At 48.4% G+C, this 27,621-nt stretch overlaps 13 protein-coding genes across 13 annotated transcripts; 8 read left to right on the top strand and 5 right to left on the bottom strand.

Annotated features, from left to right (window-relative positions):
- Positions 1 to 451: 451 nt before the first annotated feature.
- Positions 452 to 1,171, bottom strand: N7537_006043 (mitochondrial 54S ribosomal protein bL19m; the record flags this gene model as incomplete). The annotated part of the gene is made up of 2 exons (XM_056897100.1): positions 452 to 930; positions 994 to 1,171. The coding sequence occupies 2 exons, from the start codon at positions 1,169 to 1,171 to the stop codon at positions 452 to 454; spliced, it is 657 nt and encodes a 218-aa protein (XP_056752885.1).
- Positions 1,172 to 1,432: 261 nt separating this feature from the next.
- Positions 1,433 to 2,566, top strand: N7537_006044 (uncharacterized protein; the record flags this gene model as incomplete). Its single annotated transcript, XM_056897101.1, has 2 exons — positions 1,433 to 1,538; positions 1,596 to 2,566. The coding sequence occupies 2 exons, from the start codon at positions 1,433 to 1,435 to the stop codon at positions 2,564 to 2,566; spliced, it is 1,077 nt and encodes a 358-aa protein (XP_056752886.1).
- A 269-nt stretch (positions 2,567 to 2,835) lies between these two features.
- On the bottom strand, positions 2,836 to 4,695 carry N7537_006045 (uncharacterized protein; the record flags this gene model as incomplete). The annotated part of the gene is made up of 4 exons (XM_056897102.1): positions 2,836 to 2,931; positions 2,985 to 3,659; positions 3,710 to 4,098; positions 4,155 to 4,695. 4 exons carry the CDS (start codon positions 4,693 to 4,695, stop codon positions 2,836 to 2,838), a joined length of 1,701 nt encoding a protein of 566 aa, XP_056752887.1.
- Positions 4,696 to 5,117: 422 nt separating this feature from the next.
- On the top strand, positions 5,118 to 5,977 carry N7537_006046 (uncharacterized protein; the record flags this gene model as incomplete). Its single annotated transcript, XM_056897103.1, has 2 exons — positions 5,118 to 5,341; positions 5,398 to 5,977. The coding sequence occupies 2 exons, from the start codon at positions 5,118 to 5,120 to the stop codon at positions 5,975 to 5,977; spliced, it is 804 nt and encodes a 267-aa protein (XP_056752888.1).
- Positions 5,978 to 6,525: 548 nt separating this feature from the next.
- N7537_006047 (Hid1 family protein) lies at positions 6,526 to 9,600 on the top strand (the record flags this gene model as incomplete). The annotated part of the gene is made up of 8 exons (XM_056897104.1): positions 6,526 to 6,621; positions 6,684 to 7,305; positions 7,362 to 7,459; positions 7,512 to 7,754; positions 7,811 to 8,164; positions 8,215 to 8,458; positions 8,515 to 9,029; positions 9,091 to 9,600. 8 exons carry the CDS (start codon positions 6,526 to 6,528, stop codon positions 9,598 to 9,600), a joined length of 2,682 nt encoding a protein of 893 aa, XP_056752889.1.
- A 531-nt stretch (positions 9,601 to 10,131) lies between these two features.
- N7537_006048 (uncharacterized protein) lies at positions 10,132 to 11,420 on the top strand (the record flags this gene model as incomplete). Its single annotated transcript, XM_056897105.1, has 6 exons — positions 10,132 to 10,311; positions 10,397 to 10,416; positions 10,478 to 10,509; positions 10,566 to 10,627; positions 10,690 to 10,814; positions 10,871 to 11,420. The coding sequence occupies 6 exons, from the start codon at positions 10,132 to 10,134 to the stop codon at positions 11,418 to 11,420; spliced, it is 969 nt and encodes a 322-aa protein (XP_056752890.1).
- A 271-nt stretch (positions 11,421 to 11,691) lies between these two features.
- N7537_006049 (uncharacterized protein) lies at positions 11,692 to 11,982 on the bottom strand (the record flags this gene model as incomplete). The annotated part of the gene is made up of 2 exons (XM_056897106.1): positions 11,692 to 11,888; positions 11,949 to 11,982. 2 exons carry the CDS (start codon positions 11,980 to 11,982, stop codon positions 11,692 to 11,694), a joined length of 231 nt encoding a protein of 76 aa, XP_056752891.1.
- A 565-nt stretch (positions 11,983 to 12,547) lies between these two features.
- Positions 12,548 to 14,125, top strand: N7537_006050 (H3 histone acetyltransferase RTT109; the record flags this gene model as incomplete). The annotated part of the gene is made up of 1 exon (XM_056897107.1): positions 12,548 to 14,125. The coding sequence occupies one exon, from the start codon at positions 12,548 to 12,550 to the stop codon at positions 14,123 to 14,125; it is 1,578 nt and encodes a 525-aa protein (XP_056752892.1).
- Positions 14,126 to 14,430: 305 nt separating this feature from the next.
- On the top strand, positions 14,431 to 16,263 carry N7537_006051 (putative ceramide glucosyltransferase; the record flags this gene model as incomplete). The annotated part of the gene is made up of 2 exons (XM_056897108.1): positions 14,431 to 14,657; positions 14,718 to 16,263. The coding sequence occupies 2 exons, from the start codon at positions 14,431 to 14,433 to the stop codon at positions 16,261 to 16,263; spliced, it is 1,773 nt and encodes a 590-aa protein (XP_056752893.1).
- Positions 16,264 to 16,486: 223 nt separating this feature from the next.
- N7537_006052 (ankyrin repeat domain-containing protein) lies at positions 16,487 to 17,307 on the bottom strand (the record flags this gene model as incomplete). Its single annotated transcript, XM_056897109.1, has 2 exons — positions 16,487 to 16,932; positions 17,055 to 17,307. The coding sequence occupies 2 exons, from the start codon at positions 17,305 to 17,307 to the stop codon at positions 16,487 to 16,489; spliced, it is 699 nt and encodes a 232-aa protein (XP_056752894.1).
- An 826-nt stretch (positions 17,308 to 18,133) lies between these two features.
- Positions 18,134 to 18,961, bottom strand: N7537_006053 (WW domain-containing protein; the record flags this gene model as incomplete). Its single annotated transcript, XM_056897110.1, has 1 exon — positions 18,134 to 18,961. The coding sequence occupies one exon, from the start codon at positions 18,959 to 18,961 to the stop codon at positions 18,134 to 18,136; it is 828 nt and encodes a 275-aa protein (XP_056752895.1).
- A 1,680-nt stretch (positions 18,962 to 20,641) lies between these two features.
- Positions 20,642 to 22,787, top strand: N7537_006054 (uncharacterized protein; the record flags this gene model as incomplete). Its single annotated transcript, XM_056897111.1, has 3 exons — positions 20,642 to 20,701; positions 20,758 to 20,934; positions 20,985 to 22,787. 3 exons carry the CDS (start codon positions 20,642 to 20,644, stop codon positions 22,785 to 22,787), a joined length of 2,040 nt encoding a protein of 679 aa, XP_056752896.1.
- Positions 22,788 to 25,423: 2,636 nt separating this feature from the next.
- On the top strand, positions 25,424 to 27,575 carry N7537_006055 (putative acyl-CoA oxidase; the record flags this gene model as incomplete). The annotated part of the gene is made up of 7 exons (XM_056897112.1): positions 25,424 to 25,676; positions 25,729 to 25,927; positions 26,005 to 26,124; positions 26,183 to 26,332; positions 26,388 to 26,904; positions 26,959 to 27,013; positions 27,067 to 27,575. Coding segments are annotated over 7 exons (1,803 nt in total), but the record flags the coding sequence as incomplete, so codon positions are not given.
- Between the last annotated feature and the right edge of the window lie 46 nt (positions 27,576 to 27,621).

Genomic DNA, 27,621 nt, shown 5'->3' on the forward strand with positions numbered 1-27,621 from the left:
CTTCCAGGTATGGAAGGACTGAACTGGATTTCTTTTATCAAATTACCGAACTGCCGATGACATGTTAAATAAGAAGGACGTATTGCAAGGGATAACCCCCAAAGCCTCTTGCCATTTAATATGAGCTCTGATGCATTAGAAGGTTCTTCCCGGGTGCAACTTACTTTACTCAACTTAGGCATAGACGTGCATTTTTTGTTTAAGGCAAAAATCGAGTAATCATCCAGCACGTCCACGAGTGGTTGAGAGCAAAAACAAGATTGCTGAAGTGTTGAAGAGTCGGAAAGCGGCAAGGATCACATGTTGTGGGATAGCATGGGCGTAAGAATAAAAGAGCTCAAAGTTGTATTTGATATCGCAATTTATAAACACAGATGAAGTACAAAATGATAGGTAGTAATACAGCCACGCGTATGCAAATGAGGGTCATTCCGGACGCCCTCTAACTCAATCACCGCCGACGATTGCCGCCACCCAAGAAAGCCTTCTTTTGGCGAACATAGCTGGCCACAACGTTCTCCACGCTGCGACGGTCGTGCTTGCGGTCTCTCAAGAAGTACAATCTCGCTCTTCTGCGCTTCTTCTCCGATCGCTGGACAATCTCCACGCTGTTCACGTTGGGACTGAAGACCTTGACCGACATCTCAACAGCGACACGGGTGAGTTCGTTACGCATGAGGAAGGATGTTTCAATTCCGCGCAACTTGATGCTAAGAACAATTCCGTTGAATGGGTCGCCGTTCTTGAATGTCACTCGTACGATATCGCCGGTCTTAACACTGCGCGGGTTGCGTCGGTAGTCGAACATGGCCTTGCGCTCACCCGTGGGGTCGAGGACTGCCAATTGCGATTCGGTAACCGCACCGATGGGGTCCTTGCATGCTTTGCGAGCGGATGGCGGAGCAGGGTAGATCTTGAGGGGCTCGCGCTCTACACGAGATAGCGGCAATTAGTAAAGCTCGCGTTGTTTTCACTCAATTGAACAGGACATACCAGGATCCGGGCGGAAGCGAAGAGGTATTTGGGATAGGAATTGCTCAGGCATGTTCGGGGGAAGAGGTACCCGTTCGGGCTTCTTTGAATAGGCTGTCGAGATAAACCGACGGTTGATGAAGGGTTGCATAGGCGCTGAAGCCTGCATCAGTGACCTCAAGCAGCCCAGCGGGCGCATTGTTGGTAGAGCCGCCATGTCTGTGATGAAGATGTCAAGTCAAGAAAGTCGGAGTCGAGTTTTGGCCGGATCGGCAGAATTTCCGCCAAGCCTCCAATTGCCCGTTCGGGTTGCAAATAACAGCGATTCTTTTTTCTCCTCCAACTCCAGGATACCAATCAACCTCGTTTTCTTGTTCTTGCTTCAGTGGAAGCCTATCATTTCATCGGCTACTACTATCATACCTTGCATCGCTTCATACATAGCCCCTGATCACACATTATGGCGCAAATCGCCATGAGCAGGCTCTTCCGCCAGAGCACCACCAGCTCGGTGCGCCAGTCCATTCTGAGACCGATGCAGGCTCGCAGCTACGGTTCGAACTCAGGTAAGCATTGATCCATCCGTCTTAGTATCAAATTCTCATCGGAGTCAACCGGAACAGCAATCCCAACCTTCACCTCAACATCCTCCCCCGAGTTAGACGAAGCTCTTGAGCGGTTCCGCAATGAGCTGTTCATTCCCCTTGCTCTCCCCAAGCGACAGAGAAAGAGCGTGTTCAGAGAGAAATATGCCAAACAATTGGAAAATGAGCCTATTACCGTGAAGATCGGCGAGACCGAAGAGTTCACCCTAACGCCCAAGAAGCACCACGATCTGCCATCGAAGAAAGACGCTCTGGAGGTTCTCAAGCTGATGGTCGCGACCAAGAACTTCAGCAACCTTTTCCCATACCTCAGTGGCCTCCGGATGTCAAACTATGCCATCAACCCTGACCGATGGGAGTTCATCATTCGAAAGACCAGCGATGCTGGCAAGCTTTCAACCATCATCGAGTGCGCCAGACAGTCCCAGCGCACCGGCCTGACTCTCAGCAACAGGAACATCGCTCGCCGTCTGTTCTTCGAGCTTCACAAGACAGCCGCGAAAGCGGATTTCAAGGGAATCCAAACCGTCAAAGCTCTGAAACTGGCGAGAGAGGCAGCTAGCCTGATGGATGCTGATGAGCACTCCGTTCAGAACCTCGAGGATGACCCCAAGCACCAGCCTTTCGTTATCGGTACGCTTTTGGAACTCAGTGCCGCCTGTGCGAAAATCAAGGAGGCCGAGACTGCCCTGGTCCGTGGTTACGCTCAGAAGCTTGATGCAGCCTGGTCCCGAGGAAATTTCAAGGACGATGCGGCCACTGGCTTTGAAAACATTGAGAGAGTCGAGGAGAACCTTTCCCTTTATAACGGCATGCTTTTGGCTCTTGGGTTGCCCAAGGTATCACAAGACACTGGGAATTTCAAGGCCCGCTGTGATAAGCTTAAGCCTGTCCTGATTTCGCAGTTGCAGAAGGTCAAGAACGCCGATGTGCTGTCAGACAACGTGGTTAAGCAATTGCTTGCGGGAAAACCCAAAGCAAAGGTTTGAGTAAAACGTTTGAGCTTTGTTGTGATTCCCTCTGGTTTTGATTAAGCCACATCGGCATGTATATTATTGTACTTCCCAGATATTTTTCCGCTGGCCGTGTATTTCAGAGAATAGATATTTTATTTCCTGCCGCATCTGACCCCGCTAGGTGCTATTTCAGATATATGCAATAGTTTGGTCGATTTTATTACCAAACATCCCTGAAGTTCAATTTTCAAGTACGCTCTAAGGAAATGCTATTTCAAACGGCCATTTTAGGGTTGACACGCTCAGGAAGACAATTCCAAGGTGTGGTCCTTGCCGATGCGGGCTCGACCGGGTAGAGTAGTGGTGCCGCCGACAACCGCAGGGCCAGAGACGGTGAGCTGGACGCAAATGTTAGTTTTGTATGAAAGTGGTGGAATTGAGCATGACATACCTGTCCTTCTTCCGCGCCATCGGGAGAGCCTTCGGGGACATTGGTCAGAGTAATTTCAGTGCTACTCAATGGAGCGCCAAAGTGGCTAGGACCGGTGAGGCATCTATAATCAAAGGCATTTGTTTGGGCAATCGCACCAGCAACACCGGGACCGGTCAAGGCATACACAACCCGAGCCCCAGTGAAGATTCTAAGCTCGGTCAATTGCTCAGAGGTAAGACGGGCGGCAGGGTTGCCGTCAATGCGGTGGGAAATGCAAAGCAAGCGCACTTCATCTAGCGAAAGCTCAGAAGTCGGACTGACACGAGCCAATTGGCTGAAAAAGTTGCGTGTCGGCATGTTTCCTGCATCCAATGTCCGTGCCTGAAGCCAGCGGCCAAGAGAGGCAAGGATGCCAGTGTGCGGGCGCATGATATTCTCGTGGTACTCGGCCATGGTCTGCGATGAAGCAACAATGACTGTGGGAGACACGCCAGCCGTAGCCAAAGCAAAATCGACATTCTCTCCTGCGACAGAGTTAAGGGCAATAGATGAGTTGGCAAACAGTGCAGCCAAAGTTGTGCAGAGCGGGTAGGATCGAGAAAGAGAGTCGATAGAAAGAACAATGTCGGCTGGGTTGAAACGTTGGGTACGAGGAAGAGCGGACGTGATGGCTCCAATGGCAGACACAAGGTTCTAGTCGAATGTTAGCCGAAGTGACATCACACGAGTTGAGTTGGTCTTACCTCTGGCTGGAAATCGATAAATTGACCGGATTGTGAGGAAGACGGCCAAACAGTGTTGACAGCAGGGGTTTCTGTCTTTGGGTCGTACTCGGGAATATCATAGCTGGCAAGTTCCTTAAACTCCTCGACCAGTTCATGCCAAACCGCAACCTTTACACTATCCTTGACGTTCTCGGGAAGTGCATTCCAATCCATGTGTCGATTGCCATACTTGGCGACCCAAAGGACGAGCGACAATTGATCGTTGCCCTTGGCGACAGCAGACACATCGAGAGATCCGGCTTCAGCAATAAGAACATCCGCTTTTGCCTGTTGTAGATGCGCTGATAATGTCTCTGCTGGAAGGTTGTGCGGCACAATGACTGTCTTGAATCCATAGAAAGCGCCAGCTAGATTATGTAAGGTTAGACATCGAGACTCACGCATAGAATAATAATACACGTACCGAAGATTGTAGCCAAAAGCTCGATGGAGTCTGTAAGGCAAACAGCCACCGTCTTTACGCCGGAGTTTTGGAGATGATGACCTATAACATTGATTTCTTGTGTCACCTGGTCCAAAGAGTGTTCGATGGCCTTTCTACCTAGAACAGTGTAGATCTTGCCTTGCTTTCCCGAAAGAGTACCGTCCTCATTCAGAGCTCCACGGACGGCGGTCTTCCAAATGTCACGTAAGTCTCCTCTTCGCCCACCGGTCCATTTCGGGGCGCCCGGGTCCTTGACATTCAGTCCGAAGCGGAGAGGCAAGCCATGTGGGGTTTCCAGGCACCTGTAAGTAGCAGATTCACCCTGCTGACGGATTGGAGCAGCTGTCGATTGGCGAGCAAGTAAGAACGGATGCACATCTGGATCCTTAGACGAGATGACAGAGTAAACCGCAAAGGCGACGACAATCCCGGCGACAAGGGTAGTATAGATATTCCAGTCAGCGAGTATATCAGCCACCAAAGCATCAAGCTTCTCCACAAGTGAAGTATCAGCAGCCATTTTAGTTGGTCAAGTTGGAGAGGAAGAAGGGTCAACAATCAGCGGCTATGACGTTGAGGGGCACGGCGATAAGGGGGTGTGTCAGCTTGGCCGGGTCAACTTATGCCCGTGCAACCCCTTCCTCGACCGCCGAGCGCAGCCACTTCGGGATCCTCAACTGATAGCTAACAACAATAATGATTTTCTGAAAGAACAATTGTTCATAGCTATGTGCAGTACTAACTAACAGCTTCTAGTGTTTGTTTCCTCCCAGGTAAGTACTGAACAAGTTCTCAATATTAGTAAGTCCAATCCATATTGTGAAACAGACCTCGAAAAAAACAGTCTGAACAACTATGGATCAGTGGCTGACTTCACGATTCCAGCCTCGAGTCAATTTCACCTTGTTCTTCATTCTCGACATCATTTCCGCCACATTACCAATGGCGACTCTATCTCTTCCTTCCACCCCGAGGGCGACACCTCCGATCGCTCCTCCCACCCCAGAGGGTACCCTGACCCCTGGAAAATGGCGACACCCTCAGCTAGATGAGATTGTCCGGCGTCAAAATGCCGCTACGTTTGATCAGAAAAATGTGAAGAAGCTGGTCTGGAACAGCGCAGCATTGGTATTGAGCTGGACATTTGGATCTACCTTCAAATCCTAGTGAGTGCGATAAGAACTCCGTTGTGTCGCGTCGCGTACTAACAAACTCGTTTAAGCTCACGCCAAATTTTTGATACCAACCACATGTATCAAGAAATTCCGTTATTCATTCTTCAGCTCTTCTTCGTCTTCAATATTTTAGTGGCGCTCTACCCACTCTTCCGGCCAAAGGACGACCTCTCCGACATTCCCCTTACCCCCACCCAACGCTCACTTCTTGGTTTGGATCCTGCTGTCACACCACCAGCAACCCCTGGGACAACGTTTGTCACCCCGCCCAGATACCGGCTTTCTACTTCACGCAAGGCCAGTCCTGCCAGCAGACAGTCCTCCCCTATGTCCGCGAACGCAAGCTTTTCTGAGCGACGCTCTTCGATCAGCACACCCTTCTCACCTGCCTCCAGTCCTCTGCTTTACAAAGCAATGTCAAATGGAGGTAGAGAATCTGTTCAACGCCAGAGCTTTGGATCATCCGCATCCCCTCTGGCTCGAAGTAACTCCTTTGGGGAGTCGACCATGAGCATGGGCCCAAGTACACCTTCTCCGCTCGTAGGAAAACGGGGGAGTCTAGGAGTCAAGAACAAGTGGCTTTATGAAAGGAGCCGACGGCTGTCGGCCAGTGGAGGAGCCCTCTGATTCTACGCAGATTTTGTACAATTTCTCAAATAGGCGCTTGGGTCATTCATGGTTTTGGTGTTTAATGTCATAGCGGTTGTTTCATTCACAATGTATTACAAGGATACCAATTCAAGGGTTATTATTACAAGCTGGGTTCGGTTTTCCTTTGGCATATATCTGTGTCGTTTATAAAAATCGGGGACTGTAGGATATCTTTTCCATCCTAGCTAGTTAGTATGTATGGATGATGCTAAGAGCCTTTTGATAGAAACATGCCAACAAATGGGTAAGAATGTAAATATGCAGATAAGGGAGATGTATATGAGACAAGTTAGCATTCTGCTGTAATCTCTCATCATATAGCCCACTGAAGTGGCATTTGGCCGATCTGCCATACCCCGTGTTCCAGGCCAAGATCCCGCGCCCGGACGATTAGGACCGCCAACCACTCCTAGCATTTGGCAAATAAACAGGCAAATAGCGCCCTCGCCTCACCTACACATTGACATTTGCTGTGAAAACCTGCATGAAGCCCACAACGGCGTGATTACCAGCTTCCTTCCGCTATGGGAGCTTCGGAGTCCAAGCTTGTCTTCAAACAGGGCATCTTCCGCCTCTCGGAGGAACAGGAGATCCCCGCAGACGACCCCTACTGGACCAGAGTACGTCCTAACACAAAAATGACTATCGGTCCTAGAGACTCGGAGGCTAACCACGCTGGCAGTTCTGGGAACTTCCTGAATCAACCGAAGATGTCTTTAGCCTTTTCACGCCGGCTGACATACGACGCACGCGCGATCACGCCTTGCCCAACTTCCAAACGCTCCTACTCGCAGTCACCTCACGACTAACTGTACTGAAAAACCATCCCTCGTTTCCCGACCCCGATCTTGCTCCCGAGCGTGATGTCCTCAACTGCATTCGGATCCTCACTCGTCTCCTCCCCTATGTTTACGAGGCGGAACATCTGGAGGAATGGGAGGATAATTTCTTCTGGGCACGTCGAAAGAGAAGGACCAGACAATCACAGATTGCTGGGGAGGTCCTCTTTGACGAAGCACAGCCGGAGGATAACCAAGAGACAAGATCACCGCGCGCAGAGGATTACGAAGATGTCAAGCCTCTTGCCGAAGAGTTGATAGACACATTGGTGGACTTGCTCTTCTTTGCCGACTTTACAATCCCTCGACTTCCAACGGCAAAGAGCAAGGTCTCTTTTTCAATTTGGCAGAGTGGTGTTGGCTGTAACACGGCTATGGGCTCCAACAAAACATTGGAGAGCAACCGATGCGAGATTCTCCGGCTTATGCTTACTCTGACTGGAAAGGCCATGTATTTGCCATCTAGTAAGTCCGGAGTCTGATGCAACTAAATTATTACAACTTTTACTGACTGGTTATAGATACATTGCCAGTCCAAGGTGTCAAGGCAATTACTTACATCACAACTTGCCAAGATAAGCAGGCTGTTTTGACCCTCCTTTGCTCTCTTCTCAACACAGTATGCTATGTTCTGCTCAATTGACCGTGGGGTTCATGCTAATTCATAACAGGCAATGAAGTATAACCCTGCGTCGTGGAGAGTCCCGTACGACCACGTTGTTTGGAAAGATCCGAGGCAGATATTGGTGATTTATTGCGTCCAACTTCTCCTTGTTCTCTTGTTGTACCCCATTCCAGAAGACGGTCGTGGAACTCCACCGAAGAATTATTATCGCCATTACTTCGGCAGGCTACATAGACCTCAGGACTTCCAATTCCTGGTGGATGGGATGACGAGAATTCTGAATCAGCCGGTATCTATTCTCTGCTAAATTATACGTTAAAGCATTGTGCTAATCGATCAAACAAGATGCAAGCTACTGCTTCTTATCTTCCTGGGAGTCAAAGGTCGGTGAAATGGGCTCCTGAGATGTTGGTCCTATTCTGGGAGACTTTGCAATGCAACAAAAGGTTCCGATCATTTATCATCGACTCGAATCGTTCCCATGACTTCCTTGTTTTATGTATATTCTATGCCATGGAGTATAGAATGGATACTTCCAAACAAGGAGTGGTACGGATGTGTGTTTTCATCCTTCAAACAATGAGTGCGGAACCCACGTTTGGGAAGAGCCTAAACAACAGTTTCGAAGCTCAAGAGACCTTACCACAATCGATCCGACTACTCAAGTTCCGTGGGTCTTATGCCGACTATTTGATCATGGTTTGTCATTTGTCCCATCTAAAAGCACTGTGCCATACTAACCGCCGCAGTCCATTCACACGTTGATGACAACCAGCAAGGGAAACCTGGATACTGTGTATCCTGCGCTATTGATCATCCTCAACAACATTGCTCCCTATATCGAACGCATCTCTCCGAGTGCCTGCTCGAAAGTCATTCAACTTTTCTCTTCCATGTCTGCGCCCAGCTTCTTGTTGGCGAACGAAACCAACCATACTCTTCTTGCGTCGTTGCTTGACTTCATCAACATTATTCTCGAGCACAAGTTTACCGGTAAATACCCTACCCAGATCTTCTCTTTCGGCCCAGCCGTTTCTGACCTTTTCTAGAAAACCCATATCTCGTCTACTCGATACTGAAATATAAGCAACGCTTTGAAGCTGTGCGGGCTTTCACTCTCGAGAGTGGCCAGCAAGAGATCGAGCGACAGAACGAGAAGAGGAAAGCTGGCAGTTCGTCAGATGTTGCCGTCAGCCCTACACTTTCACAGTCAGAGGAAGATTTACACACTCCTTCAGGTGCCCGGTCGCCGTTGACTAGAATCCCTGAAGAGAACAGCCCATTTGCAATTGGCGACGACGACTCCGATGATGAGCGTGAGGAAGAGGGGGTACAGACTCCATCTCAATCATCATTCTCAGCTCAAACCTCACGGAGACCCTCTACAACATCTACCACGGACGAGATCGGGGTCCAGCAGGTGCGAGCAATGTCCGAAAAGGCACGGGGAAAGAAACCTGCTGGGCATCCTCCTTTCTCCCGACAGAACAGCATGACCAGTCAGACAAGCATGTCTGCTCTATTCACCCCATCCGCTAGTGGCTTCACACCAACTGTCCCATGGGTAAGTCTATGTAGACCAAACCACCTTTCCACTGTGTTCCACTACTAACAACATTTCCCAGCTCGAGTCATGGTTGCCTGAGCTTCCTTTGCACACGATCCTCACCATCATCTCAGCCATTGCGCCTCATATTCCTGATGCAGCGCTTATAAGCACAGTTAGCTCGGAGGCCCGTACACTAATCCACAATCTTCCATCATTTGCTGAAGAGCCCGAGGTTACAAGCATAATCTCTGAACCAACCCCTGTTCGCGTGCAATCATTCGAGTGGTCTGCACTTTCTATGGGCTGGTACGAATCGCTCCTGTGGGGCTTCATCTTCTCCAGTGAGATGGTAGTCGGTTCCGCTTCTGGTGCAACCCCAGGAACAGTTGGTGTCTGGAATGGCACAGCTATCAAACTCTTCAGAGTCCAAGAAGCTGCAGCTCAAGGCCCGACCTTGCTTGCGCCCAAGGGTGCAGTTGATGCTGTGGGCAGCAACCTAGTACAACGCATCGGAAATCTCAGCCTTCGGGGTCGGAACTCACAAGACTCTGGAGCTGTCTCTTCGCCAAGTGTGCGGGAGGTTTAAGGTCATATTTCTGTGACGTACATAGATTTCATTTCACAGCTTGACCTCTTTCAACAATTTCCGTATTTTCCTTTGTCGAGCTCCCTGAGGGACGATAGTGGTCTTGCGACTTTCATGTTTTTTTTAAGGCACCTTCTGGCTTTCAGGCCGAATACCATACATTATTATTTCTAGTTCCTTGTAGTCTCTCCATTAAGCAATTTATCTGATCAGCTCTTAATTGGTCTCGCATCTTGAGCAACTGTTCTTTTCTAATAGTCAAGGAAACGACCAATGACAGGTAATAACGGGTTTGAAATGATCAACTGGATTTTATTATATATTCGACTGATAAAATATTCCACCTCGATGTTATGATCACTGAGACCCTTGGGGAGAAGAAACACGTGAGTCCGAATTCCGATCCCCATTGGCCAATTTGCCTCTTCGATTCGGTCAATTCAATCAATTCAATCAATTCAATTCCGTCTTCTTTCAACTTCAGCTCGATACGTGAAGGGTGATCAATTATTCGGGTAATTTTGTCATTCAATGCCGTCTGCCTTCATGTTATTCCTCGCTAGCGTTGTTGTGGCTCTCCTCGCGGGTCCGGACCCAGCCATTGGAGCCATCACCTCTAGCCTACAGAGCATCTTAAGAAACACACACGGCAGCACAGACTATAGGTATCCCACTGATCTGACAAGAGATCTCTTACCTGTGAGTCTATCTGTGATATCATACATCGATAAACTCTGTGGGGACCTCCACCATCAGGAGGACAAGGTTGTTAACCCGGGGGGTCACGAATATCTAGATTCCTGTTCATTCTCATAAGTAAGGCTACTGCTCATGGTACTCACCTCTGACTACTGATCATATACTGATTATACTAAAGTGACTATTGGAGAGACGAGCCTTTCTATACCGGTATGCCGGAGCTCCAGTGCCTCATGTCTAATCACCCCTAACATGATCATGCACAGGTCTCTCGCATGGCTGCACATCTACCGAAGCCGATGTCTGGCTATACAATGGCACCCTCTATGTAAGTTTGGTCAATCTATGATATCTTGGCCGTTCTTCTAGGTGGCATGCTAACCAAACAAGGTTGGTCATGATGAATCTGCCCTGACAGAGTCCCGAACTCTTGAATCCTTGTATATCAATCCAATTCTGGATGTCTTAGAACGTCAGAACCCCGAGAGTCCATTTGTATCATCACCTACTAAAAAGTGAGTATCCGGCCAGGGCCCGGCATGGTCTCACTGCTGATGTTTTGTTGAAACAGTGGCGTGTGGGATACTGTTCCTGACCAAACGCTTTACTTTTTCATTGATGTGAAGACATCCGGCCCTGAGACTTTCAAGGCTGTGATTGCTGCTTTAGAACCTCTGCGAGAGAAGGGCTACCTTACCACTGTCAAGGATGGCAAGAACGTTACCAATGGACCCGTCACTATCATCGGCACAGGAGAGACACCGTTCGACATGGTTGCGCCCATCAAAGACCGAGACTACTTTTTTGATGCACCTCTCGCGGATCTCAATGATCCCAAGTACGTTGATATAACTGGCGTTATCTCGCCTATTGCTTCAACGGATTTCCAGGAAGTCGTCGGCAAGATAACTGTCGATACGGACCCAATCCTCTCAGACAACCAACTCAAAGCTCTCCGAGACCAAATCGCCACGGCAAATGAGCGCGGGATTGGTGCTAGATATTGGAACACGCCGTACTTTCCGATTCGTGCACGAAACCTTGTCTGGAGGATTCTTTTGAGGGAAGGGGTCATTCTGCTCAATGCCGATGATCTAGATGCTGTGGCTTCTTACTTCTAAGTAACGCCAGGCCTCAAGAATGGGACCAAGGTCATGCAGTCGCCTAGCCACTAGAGTACATTCATACCTCTCGAGTGGATTTTTGCTGAAATTTAGGTCAATAGTCCTGGTTGGATTCTTTCTGTTATTGCCTTGATTCAAAGATAGACAGTATCGGCTCCTCTGTTAATGTGATATCCATGTGTGCCATAACCCTCCATCTTCATCCTTCCCAAGACTTGCAAGATAAAGGCCTCTGTCAACTCCTGCCGAATGGATTCCATACCATGTCTCATTCGCTGCGCAGGCATAGGCGACATTTGTGTGTTGAATGCTTGACATCGATGTGCCGGATTTGACGGCTAACGCAGCGTTCATCCTCTTTTCTCATGTGCCGTTGACATTTAACGAACTCGCCACCGGTCGAGTGACCACAGACGTAACGGATCTGCAACTGGGCACAGACAGTGAGCGTCATGATGTCGTTAACTGCGGTGCATGGTCAGTGGCTTTTCGAAGCACGACAAGTTAACACAAATGTAGACTTACTCATGACGTCGGGAGTTTTGATTCTGGGATACATCTTGATAGGTACTGTCGACGTGACCAGGATGCGGCTGTGTTCCACTTGAAGCCGTGCTTAGTGTGTTTGGTGAACTATTAATTACCAAAATGTTAATCTGATCAGGTTTGCTTACCTTCAACAGTATGTCTCCGCTTGTGTCCACGGGTGTTTGGGTTGAGAGATGGACTAAGTGTGAGAAAAGACTGGGCGAAGTGAAAGAAGGAAGATCTGGCAAGAGAATAAAGATCAAACGCTATTAAACATCACATATTAGCTCATCTTGATATTGAACAAACGAGTAGGCACAAAGCTTATGGTCTGCAATAAGCCCTTCCTATCTTCTTTCATTCAGGTATCCTACAATAAGGACCTGGTCTCAACATTTATATCTGAGACGTTCGCTGTCTTGTTTTCATCTACATAATCGAGCGGCCCGATCAGAAAGTGAATATCTACACATCGACCTTCCTAAAGCGGCAGACCATAAATGTTGTTGGCACGTGATCTCCAAGGGCGCGAAATCGAGCTGCGGTCTCCAGCTCCTCTCTTCACCTTTTCCACGACTCTCATTGGACGAACAAGAATGGCGGCAGATCTGGCAGATCTCTTGGCCAAGGTTCTCCCCACCGGGGTTGAGATCACCGTTCGCCATGTCTCCTCAACACCCACTCCGTGCGAAGCTCTCTTTGCAGCTGCGCCGGGTCAGGTCTCCGAGCCGACATTCTGCGAAAATCATTTCCTCTCAGTGTCAATCGACTCCAATGATGACGGTGAGACAATCATCTTCGGAATGGAGGTGATGGTCTACAACACGGCCCACTTAACCACCATCTTCGTCTCCAAGGCCGACTCAACTGGTTTCCTGCATCTCCTAAAATTGCCAACTAAGGTGTCTGTCCTGAGACTGGTCTCCAATACATTTCTCTCATTCCTGGCTCGAACGCGCCAACGGCCCGGTGTACGTCTGGTCGTGTCGCTATTCGCCCGCGCTCAGAATCAGTACCTATTCCCGGGCAGCATTGAGAACGCCGAAAAGCACGTTCTGGATGATCGTGGCCTAATCAAGTGGTGGTGTCGTGTTCTAGATCCGATTTTACGTGAGCATGAGCCAGAGTCTACTCTTCAAGAGACGAAGGCGCTGGATCAAACAGTCGAAGCTGCCAAGGCCTCTGCTACCGCATACTTGATCGTTCCAAGCTGTGACCGCTTTGAAACACGCAATTTCTTCCCTCCTACGGCCAAAGCCGATCCACAGGATCGCCCACGGTGGCTCAACAGCTACCCACTGAAGCAATTGTACCATGACCCATCGGCTCCTCCCCGCTGCTTGGTGCCTCGTTTCCCCGATGATCCCAAGACTCGTTTCCTCATCGACCTAGACGGTGAACTTCCCGGTGAGGGTCAACCTGTCGCCCCTAATGCCGGCCGCTGGCGCAGCGTACGGTCCTTGGACCAATTCTGGGAGATGATGTCCTTCCGCCAAGAATGCTCTGCTGGTCGGTTAGTCGGATTTCTGTGGTTGGTTATCAATCCCCCTGGTTTGATGAACTCTACGTCAATGGAAAGCCAAACACGCGGTTCCTCTGACAACGGCGTGGTCTCCAATGGAACAGAGATTTCTGGGCCCATTCCGAACGAGAAAGTGGGGAATGCCTCCGCCACCTTGACGAAGGCAACAGCAAACTTCACGACCGCCGATACCTCTCCCAGACTCGCCCGGGATGATGCATCTAGCGCTATCAACCCGTTCGACTGGCCAGAGGCCGGACGCGGACAGGTCGTTCTCAGCGAAGCAGACTACAAAACGATGATGGATTCGGTTCTAGACCATTTCTATGACGAGAAAGAAGTCGTCGCCAGTACGAAACTCTATGTCGACCAAGTTTCTTCCCTCGCGGACGAGCTTACATGGGGCAAGACGGTTGTCGGCAGCAATATCACGAGCGACACTGCCTGCCAGCCGGCCAATACCAATACGAACAATGTCCTAGACCTTGGATTGATCCGCAAGCGAAAGAAGTCATTGGGCGAGGGCAACACGCCTGTTGTAAATGAAACACAAGCACCGAGTGAATCGGGAGTCACGCAACCAGCTCCGTCAGTGCCAGCTGGTGTCAATGTGCTCAATGCGAGCTTGGTCCGGAAGAAGAAGAAAACATGATGGGAGTTTACTTTTACTTTTGGTATCATGGGATAGGTCTAGGAGTTTAGGGGAAACAGGTTTTTTTTTTTTTTTTTCCCTTATATTGACATTCGGGCATAAACGAATACGCAGCCATAATACCACAATTGAACTTCATAAGTACTTATGCTTACATCCGGAGCTTCCGAGCAGGCATCTATTTTAATACCTAAGTAGTATATCAGCATTATTTATTGTGTGGAAAGGAGATGCCCTCTGGTTGGTCCACAGGTCCAATACGCGTATAGTGTACATCGTGAGGGCGGAGACAACCAATTGCCAAAATGAAATCCACCCGCATCCAATTGCTTCTTCTTTTACAGAATGTCCTTCTCGTCTGCGTCTATGTTGCTGTTACTTTTCCTTTGTATCCCATGCTAAACCCTACCTTTTCGTTCCTCCTTCGCAGATCTGACGATGGCGCTCTGTATGCGTCCGTCGCGATCGGTTGGATTGCCCTGATATGGTATGCATTCATACTGGTAGTTTGCGGTCTAGGATATTTTCAAATGTATGATTCGGCCCTCTTTTTCAAAATAACATATAACTAACGCAATCCCTTTCCGCTCAGATGGAAATATTTCCTCAGCCAGCCGCATCGGTCTCGGCTAACGACCACCACCTCCGACGTACCACACGTCACCGCCATCCGGCCCGTCAAGGGTCTCGAGCCGCACCTCTATGATTGCCTCGCTGCCACCTTTCGACAGGACTACCCGAGCGACAAGCTCAGCATTCGTCTCTGCGTATCGACGCGCGACGACCCGGCCTACCCTACCCTCCGCAAACTAATCACCGACTTCCCACATGTTGACGCGCAGATTTTTGTCGAAGACGAAGATCCCCTCTTGCAGCACGATGGCATCAATACGTACACGCTCGGACCCAATCCCAAGATCCGGAATATGAGCCGCGCATACCGCGAAGCGAAAGGAGATATCGTCTGGATCATTGACTGCAATGTCTGGGTCGGGAAGGGAGTCTGTGCCCGGATGGTGGACAGGCTATGCGGGACAGGGCCCTCATCGAGCAAGAAATACAAGTTCGTGCACCATCTACCCGTGGCTGTGGATGTGACCGGGGAGAGCAACCTGCGTGAAGAGCGACAGGCGCTCGTGGACGCCAACCCACAGTCCACGGATGCCGATGCAGCAGCCGCAGCGATGCCGTCCATCCGTCCGGAGGATGGGCCTGTAGCCATGATAGCCACTGGAGGCGGTCGCTTGGAAGAGCTGTTCCTGTCCTCCGCGCACGCGAAAATGTACACTGCGATCAACACGGTTCTTGTTGCGCCATGCATCGTGGGAAAGTCCAACATGTTCCGCCGCTCCCATCTCGACTATCTCACCAGTCCGTCGGTTCTCGGTCCCGAGGCTCGTCATCCCGGTATCGATTTCTTCTCCGACAACATCTGCGAGGACCATCTAATCGGTGATCTGCTATGGAAGAAGCAGGTGCGGGAAGAGAAGGAGCTTCGCGAGCGTTGGGGCAAGCATGCCATGGTATTTGGTGACATGGCTATTCAGCCTGTTGCCAACATGAGTGTGCCAGCATACATCGCCCGTCGTGTCCGGTGGCTGCGAGTCCGTAAGTTTACTGTTTTACTCGCTACGCTTGTCGAACCAGGCACCGAGTCGTTCCTATGCACAATCTATGGCGCCTGGGGCGTTACTACTGCCTTGGCGCCGTATCTTGAGCGGAAGGGTGTGCAATTTGCTGCCCATTTCGGGACGTGGTGTGCGTTTTTTGTCGTGCTCGCATTTGGCATGGTCTCCTGGATCCTGATCGATTGGACATTGTATATCAAGCTACATTCCGCAAGATGCATCGAGTTGGATGAGGATACCCCAGCTTTTGCTCGGCCTCAACGCTACCGATCATCCCAAACTACTCGTCGCCCGTTCATGCAATGGTTTGGCGCCTGGCTCGGCCGCGAACTGCTAGCCCTGCCTATCTGGATCATGGCAGTATACGGCGGTGTGACGGTCGTATGGCGAGATCGGCGCTTTAAGGTCGGCTTCGATGCGAAAGTTCGGGAGATTGATCCCTCTACTCCACTGCCTGTGGAGGTGTCGCCTTCTACCGAAGCGGTAGCGGAAAAGGTCCGCAGTGATTGAATTGATGTGTAGATGAGAGCATATGAACGTTATGTATACTAGAGCAGCATTCCAAAATGCCTGAAGCGTCTTTCAATGTAAAGTTATGACAAAAGAATCAAAATGCATTAAATATAGACTCTAACGAACAATGTATGCAAGAATAGAAAGTACCCATATGTCCCATTCTATGCGTGAAATCTTAAACTTTTCTTCAATCATTTCCGACCTCAATTGATAAAAATCAAGTAGATCCACTAGCCTCACCCTCAGTGGCCCCCTTCTCTAAACTAGCACCAACATCCGAAGCCAGGAGCCACTCAACAACCTGTCTGCCTGCAGACATCTCACCAGCACTCTCAGCAGGCTTTTCCTCGCCCTCATTCTCACCAATAGTCATCTCAATCTCCTGAGTCTGAGCATCATCGCCCTGAGCACCCTCGACATCCTCATCACCTTCAACAGCAGCCCACGCCGTCCGCTCAGCGAGGAAAACAGCGTCGTGGCCAGCATCGTTCTTAACATCAAGGTCTGCGCCAGCTTCGACAAGAGCCTTCACGCATTCCAGGTGTGCGTTAAGCGCAGCCCAGTGCAGGGGCGTGTTGCCGGAGTTGTTGCGGTGGTTAACGAATGCGGTACGCTGGGCAGCGTCTGCAGATGACAGCTTTTGCAGCAGGGTCTTGAGAATTTCTGAGTGATGTTAGTAAATACATGAAATAGGCGGGTAAAGGGAAACTGAATATTTGACATGCTTGACATGTAGAAACATATCCAAGTCAAATCAAGTCATTCAAGTCATTCAATTGACATACCGGAGTTTCCATTCGCAGCAGAGAAGTGCAGAATGCAGGATCCAGAACCGCCCTCGCTCTCATCAGCCATGTCGATGGCAGATGCCACGATCTGGGACTCGTTGCAGCTGTGTTGGCTGGCGAGGTTGGCGATGTCCTCATTTAGGGCCTCGAGGTCGCCTGCTCGGGCGTCATAGATCAGATCGTCGACTGCCTCAGCGGAGAGTGCGATTGGCACTGAAGGCTTTGCCTGTGATGTCGTGGAAGTAGACATGATGTGTGATGACCCAGGTGTTTGTTATTTTTCTTCTTTTTTCTTGGTGGGGTTGTTTTTGATATCCCACTTTATTTGATGTAGCTGGAGTGGGGTGTCAGTAAAATGTTGATATTCACGATTGGGCGATGATAAGTCAAGTGACAAGAAAACAAAGGGTGCGATGTGTATAAAACCATAAAGGAGTCTGGAGAAACTGCGGTTTTTGCGTAGTACAACAGCATGGCCCCGCGATATATCCAGTTGATAAGGATGTCAATGTCAAGGACATGTTCCAGCCACAAAATGGGAATCGCAGTTTGAGGTGTTTTTTCACCACGATTTTTAAAGTCAATTAATATAAAGTAAATTCAATCTTACCTTTGCTTTCAGTTCTTTGCTTTTTAGCGTGGAGTATCCCGGCAACAAATGAAGCGATTGCCGCAAAAAATAATTTGATATCGCGGGTCATGTGACTGATAGTGGGCTATCAGTCAACGGTACAATAGAAGTCGAATGAACGTAGATGCCAATAACTACGCGCGCATCATACAGATTTAAATTACTAGAAGAGCCTCATGTCAAGATGATGTTTGTGTTCATACATGGTACATTGTACAAATAAATTTGCGCAACCGTGGATAGAGACGACAGGAATTCTGTCTGCCTCTACCCATATGCAAGGCAGAACGCCGAGAGAAAAACAAATCAAACAAGCTCAAACGCCGGGTCCCACGTCCGGTGGGATGGTATCAAAAAGCTCCGAAATGGCAATGCGACCGGTGGCAACGAGAGAATACATCAAACAATCCTTTCTCCCAGAACTCAAATAAACACCTAGCCACCCCTAATCCCTGAGCCAAGCCCGCCTCTTCTCCTCCTTCTTCTCGCGACGCTTCTCCTTGAACTGCTTCAATTCTTGCTTCGTCAATTTCTTAGCGCTGCGCTCTGCGCGCAAACTCCGGCCATCATGGCTATTTGCCGCGGCATCAACGTCGAAGAAAGCGTTCATCTGTCGTCGAGACTTGTTCTCATCATTGTGATTATCCGGATTGATCGTTGCAGCTTGCCATCGTCCAGTGAAGCGGTTGAATGTGCCGGTAGCTGCATATGCTGCGGAGGGATCGAACCCGACTGCGTTCGCGGGCTCTGTTGGCTCTTCGTGGTATTGCGCATACGGTGCGGTGGGGTCATAGTTGCCGTGTATCGCGGGATTATAGCCACCGAGGACTGGTTCCTTTTTTGAAGCTGTACTTCGGTGGCTGTCTTCTGTGCCGGGTGCTGCTGGGATCTCTGGCACACGGGGGTTTTCCCACTGGGAAACTCCAGTGAAGCGGTTGTAAAAGTAATATGCTCCTGCGGTGGCGTCCCATGCAGGTTCCCATCCATCGTCCTCGACCTGTGCGGGCGGAGCCTCGGCGGGAAGTGGTGGTGGGACTTCAGCGGGGAGTGGTGGTGCAGATGTCAGTTCATCTTGCTCAGGTTCATTGGGTTGCGACTTGGACGCGTCCGTTTTCGGTTCTTCAGTTGGTTGGGTTTCTTCGTCCTTTTCCTCGTCTTTCTGGCTGTCGATGTCATGCTTGGCTTCCGTCTCAAGGCCCGACGGAGCAGGGCTAGGTGAGCCACTGGCGCGTTCTTGCGAAATAGATGCCGATTCTTCTGGTGAGGCAGGCATGATGGGCAATAAAAACAATGATTGTTGCAGGCAGGTAACGAATTGACAGAATAGAAAGAGATCGGATGCGATCTACCCTGTCGAAACAGAGGGCCCGTGCGTGGCAATTTAACGCCACCGCCTACCTAAATGGCTCAGTTTATACGCTAACCCTAAGTAGGATTAGCGCGGGCCCATACGGCACACTTTGTGTCACCAACATCAGACTACAAGTGTGTTATTATACCTAACTACATGCTCTATACGGAGGACGTATCTCACTTTTACTTCAGATCAATCTCATATATTACCGTCCTAAAATATCCCGTAGTTTAGTTTGGTATGCTCTCTAACACTTAGTAAATGGCACTATGACTTCCAGCGATAGCACTATGCTAGTATTTGTCGTCACGATATTCTCAGTCATATTGAACACCTTCCTAGCCAAAAAATATTCCCTTTGTGGGAGGATTTATCCTGATTATTCATATTGCTGTCCTGTTTGCCATCATATCCCGTTGCGCAATCTACACAGGTTGAGCGCAGTGACTGATTGCTGAATCTCTGATTTGTTTTCGAGATACAGTACAAACTGCAAGATCCGGCTCTGATTATGCATTCAGCCAAATATATCAGAAGCATATTATCACGATCGTGAATATATCTTGCTATCTGTGGTGCGCTGTTTCCTCTATCCATCCTCTCTGTAAGTTCCCTATGGAGCTTCCCTTAGGAAACAGCATCATAGTCAACAATGAGCTTCTCTTTGGAACCTCGATCGCAGTCTATTTGATGTGGTAGAGTTAAAAAGGGAAGCGAGAGCGACGGCTACCTTTTAGGCAACTTCTTGGTGGAATGCGCGATCAGGAATGTATGTAGTTGGCTCTTCCGGGTTCTAGATCTCTTCTACTTGTGCGGATGCCTCGTGACTTCTCAAGGTTGGAAATAAAGGCTTTTGATAGTACTGTTGAATCAACAATTTGGATCCAGAAAACCCCCTGATTTATAGGAACTCAGAAGAAAAGTTGGAAGTTTCCAACTGTAACCGGAATAACCGATTTACACACCTACTATGCATATGCTAAGTATAAATATTGCATGACATCTAGCTCATTTCATAGATAGAAAAAAACTCTTGAGCAATAAACTGTAGGACACTTCGGATTGTGCTAACCTGAATATTTCTCCCTGAGGTGATAAGATGTAGCTCCTTACCTGACTTCCCAACCCTTTAAACTTTTCGGTGAATTCGAGCGAGCCCTATAGTTCGGGTCTAGTTACCGACTGTTCTAATTGGTCTTTCGGGGTTTCTAGCACTGGAATGTTCACCCTGCATTGATTCCTTGAACTATAGCGATGTGAACTCCCTGATTCCAGTAAAACCACCTGCTTCGCGATGAGTTTCGACTCTCACCATTGGATTGATCCCAAATTCCTGTACCAAAGTGGCTGACATTCTTTTTTTTTACTGTCTGCTTTGTTGATAGTAAAGCCTGAGTAGGGATTTAGGGGATGAGGTTAAAAAGGACCATGTCGTAGCTCTCTTTGATGCTCGCCATCCAACATCCAGTCGACAACCTTCGCCAAAATATCGTCTCTCATTTTGGTACTCTTTTCTAGACCCACGCTCAACTTCAGCGTCATTCACTCTTTTATTGTCTTATTTGATTACTGGCTTTACTTAATACAGTGTTGTCCATTATGAAGGGGATTGCTCTTCTTTCGCTTTTTGGGGCTGCATTGGCTCACCCGGCGGGCCTTGTGAGTACCTCGATTTATACAACTTGAGGTACAAATCTGACCTTGGAATATATTAGTGGTGGGGTACGGATGTCTGCTACACCAGTCCGGACAATACCGACAATCAGTGCTCGGATGTTCAGCAGAAAGGCTTTGACTTATCTGAGTTGGCAAACGGTGACAATTGGAGCTTTGAAGGCTTCAACTTTGTTGGCCTCGAGCCTAAAAATGGCTGTCAAGGATCTAGTTACGGGGTAGGCCATTGTTCCATATATCAAAGGCTCTCGATTCTAACCTTCTCAAGGGCACCTGTCTTGGTGGAAAGCTCTCTAGTGAGGATGACTGGACAATCAAGATTTCCGCCACTGATGCTCCATTCTCAATCCGAAACTTCCATCTTTCAACTTCCCGGAGCACCGATGTTTTCATCATCTACGAGATGCCGGATGGTTCTTCCTGTCATCATGTCGCTTTTAGCTCGTACAGGGGAACTGATGTCGGGAATGACCAGTGTGGCGGTGCTGTATCAGTAGAGTTCACGCTTCCCCAAGAGAACAAGTTCGGCGATTGTGATATCGAGATCCATTCGATCGACTTTGACTGCTCTACTGGATCCAAGTCGCCCGGCCCGATTCTTGACCCCTCTCGCTCTCACTTGGCGCCTACCCCGAGCCCGACTGTTTCTCATCCTCCTTTCCATTTGCCCTCTACTACGCAGGAAGTTCCTACAATTAGCCACTCTTCCCAGAAAATGACGACTTCCACAATCTGGACTACCGAGGAGCTTACTATCACCAAATGCGCACCCACTGTCACCAACTGCCCTGGTCATTCAACTGTTTTAGTTACCTCTACATATCCACTGTCAACCACAGTCTGCTCGTCTACACCCGTGGAAACGAAAACTAGCATAACCTCTCCTCATGTTGTGCATTCGGATCCCCCGAGCTCGATTGCTTCCTTACCTCATTTCCATTGGACCTCGTCTACTCCTGAGGATCCTACGACTAGACCCTCTTCCTGGCATATGACTACTTCCACTGTCTGGACTACCGAGGAGATCACCATCACTAGATGTGCACCAACTGCCACTAACTGTCCTGTTCATTCGACTGTTTTGGTTGCCTCTACATACCCATTATCAACGACAGTCTGCCCGTATAAGCCCGCGGAAACCGACCCTAGCACAACCTCTCCTCATCTTGTGCCCTCGCATCCCCCGATCACGAGCTCTATCACTACCGCTACTGAGCCCAGCCCACCCGTTGTTACCGCTCCCTGCCCTAACCTGGTACCCAAATGTATCAACACATGGCTCACTATTCCGAAGTGCAACTCCAACAGCGATGCTGCATGCTTCTGCCCATCTACCGAATTCACGGACAAAGTTAGCGGGTGCATTCGGGCCTGGAGTAGCTCCAAGAAGGAGAAAGATTCCGCTCTTGCTTTCTTCGCTGGCATTTGTGCCCCCTTCGTTCCGGAGAACCCTGCTATTGTAGACATCGCTACAACCTGCACTTCTTCCGACCCAGTTCTTAAGACCACTGCTGGCCCTAAAATCACACCCAGCACACGTACCGTTGTTGCGACTGTTGGTGTACCTACATCTGTCCCCCAGGCTCCTCGTACCGCCATCAGCTGGGCTTCACACACGGCAACTGTTCCCCTCGTTGGGTTCAGCACGGTCACTTGTTCCTCTACAACATCTGTGAATCTGGTGGTTGTTACTACCACCAGTCCTCCTTCTGAAACTAGCCATTTCGCGCACGTGTCGTCCTCGACGTTGACAACTAGCTGCAAAATACGCCCCACCTCTATTCTTACACCGACTGCCCCTAAGCCCACTGTGTCGTCCTCGACATTGACAACCAGCTGCAAGACACACCCCACCTCTATTCTTACACCGACTGCCCCTAAGCCCACTGTGTCGTCCTCGACATTGACAACCAGCTGCAAGACACACCCCACCTCTATTCTTACACCGACTGCCCTTAAGCCCACAGGATCTAAGCCAACTGAAACTGTCGTTCTTGCCAATGTTGGGTCAAAACTACAAACTTGCAGTTTCTGGGCTTTTGGCATCGCCCTTATGGCGCTCCTCTTTTAATATTCTCCTTGTTCAATTTCTGAGAAAATGAATTTTGCTTCATTATGATCGATGGTTAGTTGTTCCATTGCAATTATTGAATGCAAGGCAATGCGAACTAGATCTCGATCTGATTAAAACTTATTTTCCGAGAATAATTATATACGACTTGTTTATTCTTGAAGATTATTGAGGTGGACGTAACGTTAGAAGTACAGGATATCTGTAATCGCACCAATTTAGCTGCACTCATCTTCCTACAACTGAACTTCAGGTCATCCTAGGCTAATCAATAATTTCTGCAAACTCTTTCATTATAGTATAAGCTAACCCTAGAGCAGTGCCTCCCAATATCTAATACTTGTCTATTAATCAAAACGGAGACGCCGAATGTATATCTATATGCATGAGTGAAGGCAGGTATAGCAAACTCCTTCAGATATGAATAAGTACCAATCGCCACCTAGGCAGCAACATTTAAATCCGTTAGCTTATGCAGCGTGAGCTTAGATAAAGTAATCGTGGATATCTCCGGTTTGTAACTAAGCCAGACTACACTTGCATAGATTGGGGAGAAAGGAAGATACAAACAACATTAAAAGGAGTGGCTTGGGCAAGGAGTATTCATTAGAGGATAGTGGAAAGAATATGGCCTACAGCATGAATAGCCCACATACAGACTACCTATGTGCCATATACGGGACACAGCCCACTTCCAGCTAGCCTTCATGGAGATAACCTAGTCTTCGCACGGAATTATCAAGGGCTCGGGAAACATTGGATATGAATTTGCTGACAATGCATATAGTGGGCCCTCCCCAATATTGGGCCAAACTATTGTAAGCATTTACTCCGTAGACCGTTGCTCCAATATTTGGGAGATCCCACTGCATATGCACTACGAAGACGAATAGGTGCCAGGGTTCAAAACCCCCTTTTAGGGGGATTTTATGCCGGAATGCCTTAATTTAGAACGGCAGAAAAATTAAAATACCTGAATTACTATTACATATACCTTGTTAATGAAAGTACCCTGATTCTGCTGGCGGTTGCAAATCCAAAAAATGAAGCTTTTGACCTCCGTACAAATTCAGATATCTCCATTATTTCTGGCGGTTGCAAGTCTAAAAAAAAATGAAGCTTTCGGACTGCATACAAATAAGTATCTCCATTATTAAGCTTCAATTTTTTGGACTTGCAACCGCCAGAAATAATGGAGATACCTGAATTTGTATGCGGCCCAAAAGCTTCATCTAGGCAGGTTGATGTATTAGCAATTTACAGTACTCTGTATTAGGCGGTGTATAAAGCGGTACTAATTCAGGTATCCAGGCATCAAAATCCCCTTACAGGGGGGTTTTGAACCTATACGTCTTCGTAATATGTACCTCATCGGAGATACCAATAGTATATCCACCTACGCTAGGCGAACGTGACTTTTGATTTAAGATCTACTTCGCATACATGTACCTCTTTCGGATCTTCATCCGATGCAAATCTCATAGTGGATTAAAGGATCAAAGTGGGGGACAGTGTTCAAGCCATAAGCCTCACCGAATGGTTCTTTTGTCGCAAAGAAAGTACATAGAAGCACAGAAATGCTGTGATACAGTATATTATCGCTAATAAGAGTAACTCTAGATGTTATTATAACCTCTCAGAAGATCAATGAAAAGACATCGAAGGACTGGCCTTACAATAACCAATCTATATAAGAAAAGATACCCAAATTGAAGAGTGGTACATAGTAACCATGTGGCTGTGAATCACATGCTTGTGCCCAGGTGTGGCTGGACACACGCGGACACTTTATGACCACCAAACTTGCTCGGCAAACTTCGACAAGATAAGAACATTTGAAGCCACTGAGGCATTTATGGTCGATCTCACAATTAAGGTCCGCTAAAGCGAAGAACATCCTAAAACCCTTATCTTGTTCCAAGTACATCGCGGTCAACAGATCCACTGATGTTCAGTTCTTTACGGAGACTGTACCTTTGATTCACCCTATCGTTCAATGAGGAATGGAGACTCAGCCAGTCATGAAATTCGGAGAACACACCACGGAGCTGAAGTTCATAATCTTTTACATACTAACGCGCCACTGACCTGGATGTCTCGGACTGCTTCAGCCAGATCCATAGAAGGATTTTGATCGCATGGATGGGAAGAAGGGAATGACCAGGGTGACGTCCAATGACAAGTAGATCTGTTGTCGGCCCTTATCTCTTCTAGGCCTTCTTATACCGATGGATTCAGTACTTGAACTATCCTACCATGTCAGCTTGGGCGAGAAGGGACGCTAATGCATGCAAGCCACCAATAATAGATATGGCTTCAAAAACATTCAATCAATTAAATACAGGAGAAGGTGTGGGTTTCATACTAGTAGTTGGGTAATATTAATTATTGGTATTGGTATTGCTGGCAAAATAAAAAGCAAGTAAAGGCGTTTGCATTAGCGACCCTTCTCGCCCGAGCTGGCATGGCAAGGTAGAAACGGCAAGGATTGTATTTTTTTATTTTTTAACGATCCCCTATACCCGTACAGAGTACTTCATACAAATGTACTATGTGCCATAGTTCAGCCCCGATCAGCTTTGTCGAAAAGAAAGGTGGATGTGGCTGGCTAACTCTACTCGAAATGTATACAACAGTTTCTCTCTGGTGGTATATTTACCTCCGAGTCTTCGCTTCATGGTCGTAAATCTATCCATATTCTTTATACAGAAGATTTTCCCACCATGGAGAACGGAATACAGCAGCAGCTACAGCAGCTACAACAGTTAAATCCTGCAATGGAGGATCTAGCACGTTCAGGGCTTTTCAAACCAGCCCCGCGCTCTTTCAGCCTGGAGGAATCTACTAGACTGAGCTATCAGAGGGCGAAGGCCTTTGCTAATGCATATGGTATGCCCAACCTATTTACTTTACCAGTATATACAAGCACTAACTAGAACAGGCTTGACGCTTAAGGATGTCTTATACATCACCCCTAAGTTCTGGAAGCTGCACCGAGAGCCTCTATTGACACTCGATGGTGGGGCGTTTACCTTGCTTAGTATTCAGTGCAATCTCTTTGTGGGCACGCTGGCTCCTTTTGCCTTGAAGCGTCCAGAGCTTCAACCGATACTCCAATCTGCTTTGGATTTCGATATTTCGTGAGTCCATACCTAAGCAAAAGTCTTCAAACACGGACCATTCCAAGTTTTGTAGCTAACGGGAAGTTGATATTTAGAGCACAATTCATGTTGACCGAGGTGAATCATGGATTAGATGCACGGAATATACAGACAACTGCAACAATTCTGCCAGATGGTGACATCGACCTTCATACTCCTTCCCCAAACGATGCAAAGTAAGCCGAGAAATATAAGAGTCTAATTATCTTAAAATTTGCTAACAGATACTTTCAGGGTCATGCCACCAACTACCCCGAGGGGAGGTATTCCGGTAGTTGCAATTGTAATGGCTCGTCTTGTGAGTGAGGATAAAGACTGCGGAATCCGGCCATTCCTAGTCCAACTTGGAAACGGAAAAGAGATGTGTAAGGGTGTGATATCAAAGTGAGTCTCCAGCGAAACTCCCATACCTAGCCCATAAGCGCTAATTTATAACAAGGGCCTTGCCTCAACGAACTGGTGCCCATCCAGTCGATCACGCTCTCACATACTTCGACCACGTCCGTCTACCAAGATCCGCCCTACTTGGCAGTGCAAAAGAAACAGAAAACAAGCGCGAAGGGTTCTTATCCTCCATCCATCGCGTTGCAGTGGGCACTCTCTTCCTCTCGGGGTGTGTCGTCCCATCACTCAAGCTTGCCGCCTTCAATGCCGCATCTTTCAGCCGGAACAGGCTTGTCAGCGGCCAGGATGGAAACCCAATGGCAGTGATTGATTTCCGAACTCAACATATGCCCATCCTCCATACCATCGCGCAGTATAGCGTGCTAGAAGCATTCTTCATTTCTGCAGCGATTGCGTTCCGAGAACAGAGCGTGGACCCCCGAGTGCGCCATGGTATAGCCACAGCTTTCAAGGCGGTAGCACTTGGTCATTTCAACAAAAGCATCAACGCTATGAACGAGCGGTGTGGATGGCATGGACATTATGAGCATAATCAGCTCCTTCAGATGGAGGTAAGATCTCAGTATTACTTACCCGTCTTGTGCTTGACTGATTCATCTTTCTAGCTGGAAATGCGTGGTGCATCAACTGCAGAGGGCGATATCCGCGTCCTTGCCATCCGTACGTGTCTAAACCTTTGAAAATGCTCGAGAAAAGACTAACAATGAATATAGGACTCGCGTCTGAACTATTGATCGGTCGGTATCAAATGCCGCCACCAAATGATCCTGGAAGCCCCATTGCTCGTCATGAGGCCTCCCTATTCTCCGAAGCGAGGGACCTTCTTCAACAAGGTGCCAAGGGGGCTCACCGAAGCGGGAGATTCAACCGGGATATCCTTCCGCTCGCTCTTCCATTAGTTGAGGCAGTTGGCCACAGAATGGCCTATGAAGCTGCTATAGATGCAAATATTGACCTGAGCTTGCTTAACCTTTATGAGAGCGGAGTTGTGAAGCAGGACTCTGCGTGGTATGTTGAACATGGGGGACTCAGCAGGGGGGTTCAACGCGAAATGGAAGCACAGGCGGTGGATGCCTTACTTCCCCAGATGAAGGACCTCTTGTTGGCTTCGGGTGTTCAGGCATATAGCAATGCGCCCATGACTTCGAAGACGCTGTGGAATGATTTCGTTTCGGGGCTAGAGGTCTTCTCGGGAGATGCGCCGTCTGATCTTTTCCCTTGATTTCTGGGGGGAGATTTTTCATATTTTAAATTGACGTAGTCATATA

Source organism: Penicillium hordei (assembly GCF_028827395.1).
Source record: "Penicillium hordei strain IBT 12815 chromosome Unknown utg000003l_segment0_segment0, whole genome shotgun sequence".
NCBI classification, from domain to species: domain Eukaryota; kingdom Fungi; phylum Ascomycota; class Eurotiomycetes; order Eurotiales; family Aspergillaceae; genus Penicillium; species Penicillium hordei.